Raw genomic sequence first — 14,384 nt, forward strand, 5'->3', positions numbered from 1 at the left:
ATTTTACATTGAAGAGGACCAAAGGGATTACAAAGTGAAATGAACTCCTTAAAAGTATGGAAAATATAAAATATGAAAATTTTAAACTAAGCTAGAGATCAAACTGAAGCCAGAGAATATGATTTTAGTAGGCACTCACTAAGAAACAAGGCAGATCTATTGAAAAACACTGCTGGGTCTTCCCTGGTGGTGCAACAGGTTAAAGCACAGCACTGCAAGCTAGCTGCAACCACTTCTGAACAAGTTTGATCCCCAGCCTGGGAGGTGACCCACATGGTACAGCAGACCTCTCCTATCATGACTACTGCTCCTCTCAGCAGTGTACTTCGTCAGTCTGCCTGTTCTGCTCCCCACTCTGTCTCTGGTGAATCATCTCACTGCCCCTACACCTCTGGCCTGAACCCAGTTCTGTATGTATAAATAAATAAATCTTTAAGAAAGCAAGACATATACTACAGAGGGGAGCATCAGATGAAACAGGAGAGGCCTGTTGTACCATGTGGGTCAACTCCCTGGTAGGGGATGGAACTCCTGCTGTCCTGCTGCAGTGGCTGCCAAAGCTTCCGAGTGCTGAGCTCTAACCCCTTGTGCCACCAGGGAAGCCCCGTATTATCACAATTCTTTGAAAAAGCAAATCTCTGAACTAATTTGTTGACTTTCAATAAGAAAAATGTCTTTCAAGATTTAATTTAAGAACAGACCTATCTATTAATATATTTATCTATCTATTAGCAATTTTTCTTTGCAACTGTCAGCCTTCCTTCCACTCCCTCTCTCTCTCTTTCTCTTGTCCTTACATTGTTAGTATGGTAAAGGTCCCTTTCTGTTAAACCTTTGCTTTTCTCTTTGTATAGAAATTACGCCTTTTATAAAATCTCATCTTTATGAAACTATTCCGACTAGTTTGTAACAAATTTCTTTGTGATTTTCTGACTTTAGTACTAGGATTTTTACAGTGAAATAATCCATTCCACTACCACACAAAATTTAACCTGTAATTTCAATAGAGTGTAAGTGGCTTGAATTCATTTGTCAGTCAGAAATCCTCTTCTGGTCTGACTGCCAGGGGAAAAAAATAACTCATTTCCTAAAGAACATTAAAATATAAATTTATTTTCTAGTTAAAATATGCATCCTAATTCATTTATTTGTGTGCACTGCTGTCTGCAGTGATGCCGAACATATAGTGACTGAACAGCATTGAAAGTGAAAGGATTGTTGTTCTCCATTGCACAGATGGGAAGAATGATCCAGAGGTGCTGTTTCCTTTAAATGCCTCCAGTATCCTGCAGGCAAACTATAAAGCCTTAAAGAAAATGCCTCTCACTTCAGGCAAGATTCACCCTCAAGCTCCTGGAGAGAAGACATTAAATATACTGTTTTCATGAGAGAATCACCTTTTTAATTTATTCTTTTTCACGTGTATGTCATTATTTCACCTATGCTTTCAAGGACAGGAAGAAATGTATTCATCTTACTTTTCATGTCTGAAATTCACAGAACTACAAAGTGGGAGGGAAGGAATGAATCATAAAACATGCCATTTCACTTGAATTTTTCAATATGGCATAAAAAGCCCTTAGAGAAGGGAAGGGAAGGGAAATAGAAAGAGAAATGAAAGGGAGAGGAAAGAAGAGAAGGTAAGAATAGGAGGGGGTGAGGAAAAAAGCAGAGGAGGATAGGAAAAGGAAATAAATTTTGAGAAATTCTTTCATTTGCTAGTGAAAGGTCACTTTTCATTCTCTTCCAACTTGTTCTCAGCCAGAGAGGTGGACTTACATGGAGGTCATTAAGATATCCTGTCTTTATCTTACTTTTGGGTTTGGCTGATTGAAAAGTCAGGTAGGTGAAAGGAGGGAGTCTGTAAATTGACATAGAATTTATTTCCTTAGATCTCTTTCTAAAACAACTGATACTAGGTGTCTAGGCTATGGGGTCACACTTCCTCTCAAGAATACTCCGCTTCCAAATTTCAGTCACTCCTTTGACCCAGCAGGCACAGCCCGGGGGTGGGAATAGCTTTGCCCAGCTCTGGGCTCCTGCTCTATCCCTTACAGTTTAATTTGCTCCCTCAGTAACACTGTAAATAATCCCTCTTCAAAGCTTCCATCTGTTTGTTATTGAGACTCTGGTACTGAGGGAGGAAACGAGGAGAGGGATGAATTCTGGCAGAAGATGATTTAGGGAGGAAGGAGAGAAAATATGGGCAAATAACTGTAAACACTACATAGAAATTTTTCTTGGAGGTTTACAATGTTAGCATCTAAAAATGTTGGGAGTTTTGTGATAAAGAGACCGTTCAACTATCGTTTATGTTCAACGAGAATTGTAAACAGTTGGTGGTCTAAGGGACATGTGTGGTAAATGGGTGGACAAAAATAAAAAGACTGAGTTGGGATACAAAGACAATGATGATGTAGTAACAGCTGAACCATGTGGGTAAGCACCTCTTGACAAAGGTACACCCAGCTAAAACCAACTCCAAATACTGACCGACCTTGGGTCCACCACATAAGCTGATTTGGAGTGCATCAAAGCCTCCTGCTATACTAATAAATATGAGAGTAATCAAGCTAAGCTAGTATTATAAATTCAAATGGCCTAAATTCTATAATCTTAATATAATTCTAATATAACATAATTTTATAGATTCTACAGGATTAACCTGAAATGCTCGGGAAGAATGGAATATATTTAGTATAAAACAAAACACTCCATCTATAAATCAAATGGGCAACAGCTGTCTGGTCTTTGCAAGGAATTATCTCTTTTGTCATAAGATTAGCAGGTCTGCAGAGGAAAGAAAAGAATTAAGGATCATTATCAGTTAAAGTCACCCAGTAATTTCTGCAATGAAACAGTGCACCTAAATTCAGGAATTATCATAAAAACACTTAGCTTTCGGTGAATTATGACTGAGTTAATATTAACCCTGGGCTAAGTATGTAGGGAGTACTTTTTAAAGTTGCTAATGTAAGGAGATATGCTAGTGATCTCTTAATCCGATCACATCCAGCAAGAGTTATTTGCCCTGGGGTCTGAGCTACATTGCAATAAAAGCAAAGGACATAAAACTGGCAGGACGGGAGCTGAAATTGGAGAAGCAGCATTATGAATAGCAACAAGTATGGGGATGAATAAGTAAGAGGATAACTAGAGTCAATATAACCACTGTTCTTCCATGATTTAGGGTAAATAGATAGTTATGGCTCATCTGCTAAATGATCTACTGGGTAGATATTTATGGATTATTATACAGTATATTATTGAGGATCAGCCTGGTTAAAAACAAATAGAGAAAGAGCAATGGCACAGACTGGCTTTTAGTAACACCATCATTTGTAATGTTTCTCAGGAAAAATCTCTTTCAGAAATTCTTCAGCAGAGCTAATGTGCCATAGAAGGACTCTCCATTTTAGGAGTCCATAAATCCACACAAATTGCTATAATAAGGATTCATCCCATAGCCCTTTTGGCATAAATGCACATCTGGTCTCTGTTTGTAATGAAATCAATTCACAGCCCCACAGTGCATTAATAATAAAAATGTTCAACATATTGCAACCAAATAAGCCCTGCAAATTTGAGTCTGTAAGATTCTGTCACACATGTGTATACTTTTAACACTGATAAATGATGAGGTTACAGAACATTTATCAAATGGCTTAAGATTCCAAAGATAGACTTTTCTTTAAATTATTATTTCCACAGGAAAATTCATATGTATGTGTGCAAGAAGCTTTTGCTTGCTTGATTTATAATACCTCTTGGATTTTTATATCTGAAGTTCACAATCCATACAAATTTTATTAGCAATAAAATTGTTATAAGCACTACTGCTTGGTTTATTCATGGATTTGAACTTTAAGGAAAACAACATTCTAGAATTAGCACATAGTATATCAAAGGTTATCATTAACCTTAAATTAACATGGGAGAGTTTTTTCACATTATTACTTTTTTTAATTTTGACTTTTGGTTTTAGCAGTTATAATCATCAATAAAGGATCAGGCTTGGCAAAATTGTCAGTCACAAGATTTACCTTCTGTGCTATATGATTGACCCAAGGGGAAGAACAGTTACTGAGATCTGGTCCTTGGGGATCCCACGTTCCAGGAGCCAGGCATAGATAAGTTGATACTCCTAAAATGAGAGAAATAGATCTGCTTCAAATATTCAAGCCGTTTTTCTTACAATGACTTTATATACATGTTATGTTTTAAATATGAGCCAGAGTAAAAATGGTCATTAAACTGAGATAATGTCTATTAAAATACCATGTAAAATGCCAGGTAAGCAACTGGCTTTGGAGAAATGTAATAAAGCAAGCAAACACATTCAAAACTGTTATAGCACTTACTGGCAACTATGCTAAGTCCAGGAAGTAATTCCATGAATTTGATGGTTGTGGTCCCTGCTTCCCTGGTTTATTGCTTACATTTTCAGTAGTCAGGTAGCACTTAGATGTTAAAGGAATCAGTGCAAAGATTTTTTCAGGAAAACAAGGTAGGGAAGAGCATTCCAGATGGAGAAATTATATGTTCTCTTTGTGAAATTTCAAGAGTTTGCACTGAGACCTATGAGATGGGTGTATTGTATTTAATGAGTTGCAAAGGTAGGCAATGCTAAATCTGAAGCTCTCTCGCCTCTTCTTGTGGGTTCTAGAAAATCGATAAACATTAAGTAGGGGAGAAAAATGAGCTGATGTAGATTTCAGATAAGTAACCTTGTAGGAGAATAGAAGAAGAATTTGCAGGAGCAATAAGGAGGTTGTGAGGAAACATTGAAGTAACTGAGATAAGAGATTTGCATCTGAATAGTAAAACAGCAGAAGGGAGAAATAAAAGGTGAAAACAACCCCAGAACATATAAAGAGGCATCTGGGAAGACTTCAGATTAAAGGAAAGCAGTAGTGACTAAATATAAGAGCCAAACTTTCTCTTCAGTTATACTGGATTTAGTCTTCAACAATCATCTTCTGAGACATATGTCCTTCACTTCATTTTATATAATCGACCTTTGAGAATAGTAACAAGTGACTAGAAATCCATTGATTCATTCTGCATGATACATTAAAGAGCTGGTTCTCAGGAGCCATCAGGATGACCATACTATCAGTAACTCTACTGAGAAACTTCACATCATGGATGAAAACTAGTGAACCTATACGTATTCACCAAATTCTTATCTGTGATTCTATCAGATTGCATTTTTCTCTTTGACTATATATTTGATATAGTTAATTTAAGAATTTAATTGATTATGAAGTCAGAAAACTATGTGGTAACAACAACAACAACAACAAAATAAAAGGTGGGGGGGAATGTTAGGAAGCACGTCAAAGTAACAGAACACCTTCCGCCTAGCTCCGTAGGACAGACTTGCCTATAGTTCCTGTGGGACATGGCTGCTTTGCCATCTGTCCTTGACGAGTCTTAAACCACACGATTTCCCGGGCCTCCACAGCGTCACAGCTTTCTTCCACAGCCGGAATTTGGGATGATGATGATGGGAGGTGTGTGGTAATGTCGTCCAGAACCTCGACAGCTGGAGATGGAGTGCTGGTACTCCTGTTCCTTCTTCCTGACACCGATGGGGTGGTACTTCTGCCTGGGATCCAAGTTGTGGTCCGAAGGGTGGTACTGGTGGTGGTGCTTCCCATGCCAAGGGGTCCTGTGGTAGAGATTTCTGAAATAAAATTCAAAAGAAAACACCTACAATGCTTGTTCCCAGTAGGATCTCAGGATATTCTAATTCTCTCTCTCTCTCTCTCTCTCTCTCTTTTTAAGACTTATTTATTTATGTATTTAAGACAAGAACTGGGGTACAGGCCAGAGGTGTGGGGGTGTGAGATTTTACCAGAGACAGAGTAGGGAGCAGAACAGACAGGTTGAGTGAAATACACTGCTGAGGAGAACAGAGGGTGGGTCAGGAGAGGTCTGCCATGCCATGTGGGTCAGCTCCCTGGCTGGGGATCAAACCTGTTCTGCAGTGGCTGAGGATAGCTCCAAATTGCTGCACTTTAACTGTTGAGATACCAAGGAGGGCCAAGAAAATTCTAATTCTTTAGAAACCACTTTTTTATGTGATAAATCAGAGAGCCTTAAACATGGGAAAAGTAGGAATACCAAGGTATCAGTGCAATCTAGAGCTAACACAGATATCTGACTAATGCCAGACAAAGACTTTGCCATAGTTCTACTCAACTTAAAGGAAAGAAAACAAAATCACAGCACAACTAAATTATCAGAGGTTTTCTAACTATAAGCAGTAATTTCTGCCCCAGGGCCTTTGCAAGTGTTACATTGTCCCTGCCCCCATTTCCACCTGCTTAATTTCTATTTATCCTTTGGGACTTAAGTTGGAAGTCACCTTCATCAAGGACTTTGTTTTAATTCATCAAGGTGGGGTTTATTTTTTTAAACATTTATTTATTTATGCATACAGTATTGGGGTACAGACCACAGGTGCGAGGGTGGTGAGAGGTTTCACCAGAGACAGAGTGGATTTTAAACTGAAATGTGTTTTACTTAAGGGTATTTTCTGAATTTTAGCTTTGTATCTGACCAAGAGTAATTAAGCTCTTATCCAAGGTAGGTGAAGATTGGGAATAAGTCAAGGAAGTTAAGGAGAGTCTACTTTTGAAATTTCACCAAAAATGAGAAAGAATAAAAGGTGGAGACAGCAAAAAGAGTAGTTAAGTGCCCCTGCAGTCAATGGACTGGGAAAGTTATTTTATAAATGCATTATATTCTATATTAAGAAAACTACAAGAAAGTGAAAAGAAAAAAGGAGAATACAAATCTCCCTGTCCTGCCCACTTCCAATCTCAGAACAATGATATTTAAATGGACTATACTCTGGTGAAGTAACAATGCAATTAAAATAATTTTTTTAAGTCAAGTTGTTATGAAATACATTGCAAGGCCTTGTTTAATACAAATATACTCACATAAAGGATCAGTATAGAACTTACTTCCTTGGAACTGTGCCACAGAAAGATGTCTACAAGTAGGCTCACATAATTCCCTATGGCTTTAAGGAGAATAAAATGCAGTCTTAAAAGCACTCTGTCATCCCTCACCCCTTTTTTGCCATGTACTGCTATATGAGACTCTCAAGGGCTCTGCTTAATGCCGATTTTCGACAAAAAGAAAAAAAAAATGTGAGTAGTGATACATGTGTTGTCGCTGGTGCCTAAGAAAGAACTTGTCTTATTGACAAACTGTGAAAATAAGATCAAGAGTTGCTGAAGAATCATAACAACACATTTTTGGTTAAGTTCCAGCCTATAACATACTTCACAATTTTTTTTTTTTAATTTTCCAGCAAGGGAGAAGTAATTTGACATTTTTTGTGAATAGCCTTACTGAATCTTACCTGATCACCTTATCGATAATAAATTAATTCTACGTTATTAAATGTCTCAAGAGCTTGTGTATCAGGGAAAGATTAGTGTGACTAATCTTTGAGTGACTATTTCCATTATAATGTTACAGGATCTGAACTGTGAAATTTTTATTCTTGTCAATGTTACTATGCTTATATAGATTAGTATTTCTGTAACCCTAAATAAACAAAACTCTATATTAATATTGTCCTCATAAAATAATTTTATTTCCAAAAGAAAACTTTTATTCTCTAATTCTTTGAAATATGATTACTTCATTTCTATGATTTAAATTCTTGTCTTTAAGTCTGTCTTCAAAATAATTAATAGTATCCTGAATATTACTACAGATTATATATGAAAGAGAAAACTAGTGAAAATAACAAACATGCATAGTGCTTCCCATTTTGTAATTTTTCTTCCTTATCTTTAAAGTCACATTTAACTCTGGCCAATGTGTAGAATAATTTTAGCTATAAGTTTCTTAATTTTAAAGTGAGAAAACATAGGCTAAAAAAGTAAGTGACTCATCCATGTAACAAGATAATAGTTTCTGTTACATATCCCATGCTTTTCCTAATATGCTATATGACACTGAATTATTTTACGCAATGCAAAATAATGAATTATTCACAGCAGTTTAAGAGATTGAATGAACTTAAGTGATTTTTTTTAAAAGATTTATTTATTTATTCATACAGAACTGGGGTATAGGCCAGAGATGCAGAGGGTGAGATGATTCACCAGAGACAGAGTGGGGAGCAGAACAGGCAGATCGACGAAATACACTGCTGAGGGGAGCAGCGGGCAGGTCAGGAGAGGTCTGCCACGCCATGTGGATCTCCTCCAGGGTAAGCAGGGATCGAACTCATGAGGAAGTGGCTTTAGCTTCTTTGTGCTGTGCTTTAACCCGCTGCGCTACCAGGGAGGGCCAAACTTAAGTGATTTTAATAAAACATTTTTTTTTCTTGATCACAGATTGCATTTATTATTTGGGATTCATACTGTTACGAATTTAGTTGTTCTCTACCATCCCAAATTCATATTAAAGCCCTAATCCATATTTGCTTGTATTTAGAGATAGGTCTCTAAAATAGGTAATTAAGGTTCAATGAGGTGTAGGTATGGGGCCCTAATGTTTTAGGACAGGTGCCCAGTGTAGAAAATGAGGTAGCAGAGAGGCATAAACACAATAAAGGCTATGTGAGAACCCGGTGAGACCTGACTAACATTAAGTCAAGCAGAGACTTCAGAAGAAACTAACACTATCAGCATCTTGACCCTGAACTTTGAGCCTGGACTGTATGGAAAGTTTTAAATTGTTTAAGCATTTTATTACAGAAACCTCTAGCATAATACAGGATACTTAAGATAATACATGCCTATGGAATCAAGAGTCAGAATAGAATTCACAATAGTGTGTTTATGTTCTATCAAGAAGTGCATAAATTTCTTTTTATTCTTCCTCATTTTTCTTTTATCCTCTAAATTGTGCTCCTCCCCCTTATGGTTTTTCTTTACTGCATTAACTTCATCACAAAATATATTATGATTACTGATTATACAATCATTTTCTTCTCTCCATCCTCCAAGTAATTATTTAAATCCAAGATCAATTACAGAAGAAATCCTCCTAATGACCTTATCTATGACATATGAAAACTAAAATCATAACAATACAGCAAGTGGCTTTTGACTACTTGTATAGTGTTGCGGGTAGAAGAAAGAAATTCTGCCTGAGCACCATTTATAAAAATCTTTAGCTCAAGAAAGTAAATTACCACATATTATCAGATTTGTGGTTATATTTTTATATTTGCAACTTCATCTCTTTATATTTTCTGATTGTCTCATATCCTCTTTATTGTAAAAGAGGAAACTATTATATTAAACATGAATTTATCATGCAAGAGAATAAGCTAAAATACAGAATGTTGTACTAAAAAAAATATGCTATATATTTAGCTCTCACCATGCCAGAAACTGTGTAATTCAGTATTCTAATAGCCTTAGGTAGGAGTAGTTATCTTTATTTCAGAGAAGAAAGAAGTTAAATAATTTTCTGTAGTTTACAGAGCTGGCAAGTGTTGGTTCCAGGATTCTATTCCAAATCTATCAAAATCCTTCCATTTCCATAAGGATAAGTGGCTACAAATTTGTACAATGTTTAACAGAAGAAACATATATGTAAAAACTCTTACTGAGTTTGGATTAATATGTCCCAAACACTTTTCACATGTACTTTTATTAGTACTGTTATGGCCCAGATAAGTTGGGTACTTATTTAACACTATTACAATGGGCTAGCCACTAAGGCTTGCACTTTATAGAATCTGGGCCATTTAATTCTGACAACAAATCTCCGATAAGGCACTATTAATCATCCTTATCTTACAGGTGGTAAAATGGAGCATGAAGAAATTTAGTAATTTCTTTAAGATTCAAAGGTCATACAAAAAGAACTTAGAAATAACTGAGACACTGTTACAGAGAACTTACTCTTAACTACACAAATTTGGAGGGAATATTGAGAAACTGAACTTTATCCACAAGAAAATATTCTTCCTAACTGCTATTGGGAATAGAGGACATAAACCTCTGAACAAATTTCTTTCTGCTTCTGGCATTTCTAATTCTCCTAATGTAAAGATTTAGGGTCTGCTAAGAAAAAAACAAAAACACATACAAAAAACTGTAGAAATCCAAAAAACTTATGTTTAGTAATTAGCAAACAATAAAGTTGAAACAGTAGCTGACTTCTTTTAGTAGTATGTTATATTAGCCAGAGTGCTAATGTGTGATAACCACAGTTGAAGTAGAGAGTAAATGAACGTATTAACTTCACTTAGCTTGCCAATGGTAAAGTCAAGATTATAATACTAGTAGTTTGACTCTAAAACCAATGTATATTTGTTATCTGATAAAGATTTGAATTTATTTCATTATTGAATTAGCCAGTGTGATTTTAATATTAACCTACAAAAAGCTCAGCTTTGGAATTACACTATTAATTCATTCAATCTAATTAATAAAGCATCTATTGTGTGAAGATGTTGTGTTGGGAATAAAATGTTGAGTATAGTTGTCATATTTATTTCCTTTATAAAGTCCTCTATGAGACTTTTTTTTTTAAAGATTTATTTATTTGTGCATACAGAACTGTAGTACAGGCCAGAGGTGCAGGGGGGGTGAGAGAATTCACCAGAGACAGAGTGGGGAGCAGAACAGGCAGACTGACAAAGTACACTGCTGAGGGGAACAGGTGGGGGTCAAACTCATGCTGAAGTGGCTTTAGTTTCTTAGTGCTGTTCTTTCACCTGCTGCACCACCAGGGAGGGCCACTTCTCTGAGACTTTTAATAGGAAAAGTTGCTAAAGAGAATGGAAATAGAAAAAAGGAGAATAATACCAATTATATTTATTCTCTTTCTCTCTCTCTATATATATATTTATTCACTATATATAGTGAATAAATATATATATAATATATATATTATATTATAATAATATATAATAATATATATAGTGAATATTTATTCACTATATATAGTGAATAAATATATATATAATATATATATTATATTATAATAATATATAATAATATATATAGTGAATATTTATTCACTATATATAGTGGATAAATATAATTGGTGTTTTATATATATATATAAAATTCATGAAGGCCATCAATAATTTAAAGTACTCTTCTCAAGATATTAATATATTGTATTTTTTGAAAGCAGAAATCATCATTTATATTATATGCCTACATTTAGAAAGAAAAAAATATTCTGCTAAGTAATTGTGGACATACCTTTAATTGTTAGGCATATACCAAGTTATGGAATGTTAAATGTTGAAACTGTGAGAATCTTGATAACTACTTCAATAGTAGAAATGGCTCCTTCTAATACAGGAGACAAATCCTGAATCATTTAGAAGAGATTAGCCTTTAGATATATTTTTATGTACTTCTGTCACTTTTTTTTTTTTAAGATATAGTTATGTTTATAGAACTGGGGTACAGGTCAAAGTGAGGTGAGTGAGAAGATAGAGTGGGAGCAGAACAGGCAGATCTACTGAAATACACTGCTGAGGGGAGCAGTGGGCAGGTCAGGAGAGGTCTGCCATGGTAAGTGGGTCAGCTCCCTGGTGGAGGATTTAACTTGTGCTGCAGTGGTTTGGGAGAGCTTCCTAGTGTGGTGCTTTAACCTGTTGTGCCACCAGGAAGAGCCCTTCTGTCACTTTTTTTTTTTTTTAACTAAATGGTCACAACAATAAAATTATTTGAAAAAAAGACAAAATGGATTTGAATAAGCAATAAAAATGACAGAAAATAATATTTACCACCAGTAACCTGTAATAGTATTGTTATTTATTCCATAATTCAACCATGAATTTCTGTTTACTTGTATTTATCTATTGCTATTCTAAGGGCTAGGAATCAGAAACAACCAAAAATAAAAATCCCTGCCCTCACTGAGTTTACATTTTATGAGGTGAGATGGCAATTTGGATGAACAAATTAAAATTTGCTATTCAGTATGTTAGATATTAAAAAGCTCTAAAAAACAAGGAGATGGAAAAATAAGATGGGGACAATAAGAAATGTTGGAGCAAGGGAACAAAATTATAATAGGGTCTTGGATGTGGTCTAACTATTAAGGGACAAAGAAGACATGATAGAAGTTAACAGAGGAGCTCTCCAGGATAGAGAAAATAACTATGAAATCAGAGAGGTGATGGGGACTACAGCATGTAGGACATTGAAGGCAATGGTGAGGACTTTGGCATTTATTCTGTGTGGGAAGCCAAAGCCCCTGAAGGTTATGAATAGAGGAGTGACTGGATCTGGCTTAGGTTTAATGTGATCACTTGGGTTGTTGTACTTACAAATTACTGAATAAATTGTGCCAAGTAGGAAGACTAATTACTTATTTGGCAATATATCTGAGGTAGTAATGGTGGTTATTAAAAATCCAAAACACCCATTCAAAAGGAAACCTGAACCCATGTTCATAGTGCCCAGTAGGGAGACTAACTACTTATTTGGCTATATATCTGAGGTAGTAATGGTGATTATTAAAAATTCAAAAATACCAATTCAAAAGGAAACCTGCAGCCCCATGTTCATACTGAACTATTTATAATTGTCATGAATGGAAACATCCTAAGTGCCCCAAACAGGTGCTAATGATGGAATAGTATTCAGCAGTCAAAAAGATAAACTTATGCCATTTGCAGTAGAAGAGATAGTCCTAAGCAAAATACATCAGAGTCAAACAGAAAAATATTAGGTGGTGTCATAATAGATAGAATATAAAGAAACCAAACTAAGAACCAGAGAAAGATAACCTTAAAAACTAACTCTTGACTATGGTGACGGCATATGGGTGACTTGGTGATGGGAAGCCCACAGGATTACAATTGAGATAAAAAAAAAATGTGCAAAATGCTGTAAAAATAAACTATATATATATATATATATATATATAAACTAACTCTTGAAAACTGACTATAGAACTGAATATCCAGGTGGTGGAGAGGAGGAAGAACAAAGAGAGAAGGTAACACAGAGACTGTGGTGTAGACCATGGGTGACCTGGTGGCAGATACCCTATAATGGAAATACCTGATGAGAATTCTAATGTTACCACCAGTAGAAGGAAAAAAATATTATTTAAAAATATGCTGGGACACATACATAGAAAAATTATGGGGTTATGAGAGAGGAGGTGATGGCTTCTAATTATGGACTCTATGATCCTCAGTAACTTTCAGTAAGCCTTTGACAACTGTTGGATGAAAAGAACTGATGTTTGTCTCTTCTTTTTAATAAAAGGTGAGTTATAATGTCTTATGTAAATTCTTCTCCAGCTTCATTGTAATTACCATTTTTTATTTAAAATGAAAACAACCACATCAACATTATTGACTTTAAACGATAAGAACACATTTCTGAGGATTCCTTAGTTAGAGTGGGGCAGTTTTGGTAGTGTTCTGACTGTAAATTTCTGTAAGCTTTAATTGATGAGAATGTCAAGGAAATTACGGTGGTAACAAAACCATGCAAACAAAATAACCAGGGGAATAAGTTAAACTATTGTTTATTGATTTCTCATTCATAAGAAAAATGTTCAAGAAGGGTGAATAGTTGAATCAATGTTAATATTCAGAATGATTCCTTACTCCAAAACTCCAAATTCCCTTAGTTTTGAAATCATTGTTACCATATTATTGTCTATATTTGCTGGTACATATATCTTATTATTGATTTAGGAATTTTATAAATAACATTTATAGATGTAAATATAAAGTTTAGTTATAAAGTAAGACATAAATACAAGAAAAATGAAATCATAGCTTGTGTTTGAAAATTAAATACTTAAAGTGAATAGTAAAGAACTCAAAATTAAAGCTCCAATATTTTGTATGAAAATAGTGTTTTTTTTAAAGTTTTTAGTAAACTTTGATCTACGGCAGATGTTAATATATGCTCCTTTGTAATATACGCACATGTTTACAAGAAACTGAAAATATGTAAAGTCCTATTTCAGGGTGACTATTGCTTTTGTGTATTTTATGTTTAGTGTTTGGGGAAAATGATATTACATTGCTTCTTAATTGCATCAAATTATTTTGTTTAAAAAAGAAATTCAAGCATTGATTTTCTATCAATTAAGCCTAAGAGAGACACAAACAGGAGATCCAACTAGTTGTTAGAATAGGAATACAAAGTCTAATAAATTCAGGTCCCTTCTCATGGAGTGTGTAGGAGGTACAGCCTAACTTTTATTATGGCTCATGGAGAGTCAAATTTTGGCTCTTTAACTAAAATCGAACACTGGTAAGGCCACTTATTATTTACTTCTCAGCTAATTTAAATTAGAGCTGCATGTTTGGCATAAAATAATTCTTAATTTCCAGTAAAACCACATACATAATGCAATTCCTTCTAACTAAATAGCAGCATACAGATCATAGACGTGATCGA

At 35.0% G+C, this 14,384-nt stretch overlaps 1 protein-coding gene across 14 annotated transcripts in view; it reads right to left on the bottom strand.

Annotated features, from left to right (window-relative positions):
- The window catches only part of ADGRL3 (adhesion G protein-coupled receptor L3), a 726,682-nt gene that overhangs the window by 165,271 nt on the left and 547,027 nt on the right, over window positions 1–14,384 (bottom strand). For 13 of the 14 annotated variants that reach the window (XM_012724122.1, XM_012724111.1, XM_012724117.1 and 10 more), the window contains 2 exons: window positions 5,387–5,689; window positions 4,044–4,144 (listed from right to left, as the gene is read on the bottom strand). In XM_012724122.1, the coding sequence (XP_012579576.1) occupies window positions 4,044–4,144; window positions 5,387–5,689 (404 nt within the window). The remainder of the gene's footprint in view (window positions 1–4,043; window positions 4,145–5,386; window positions 5,690–14,384) is intronic. The other variant, XM_012724112.1, reaches the window with a different exon arrangement.

The sequence above is a fragment of the Condylura cristata genome, unplaced genomic scaffold (genome assembly GCF_000260355.1).
Source record: "Condylura cristata isolate star-nosed mole 26May11 unplaced genomic scaffold, ConCri1.0 scaffold00012, whole genome shotgun sequence".
Classification (NCBI taxonomy): Eukaryota; Metazoa; Chordata; class Mammalia; order Eulipotyphla; family Talpidae; genus Condylura; species Condylura cristata.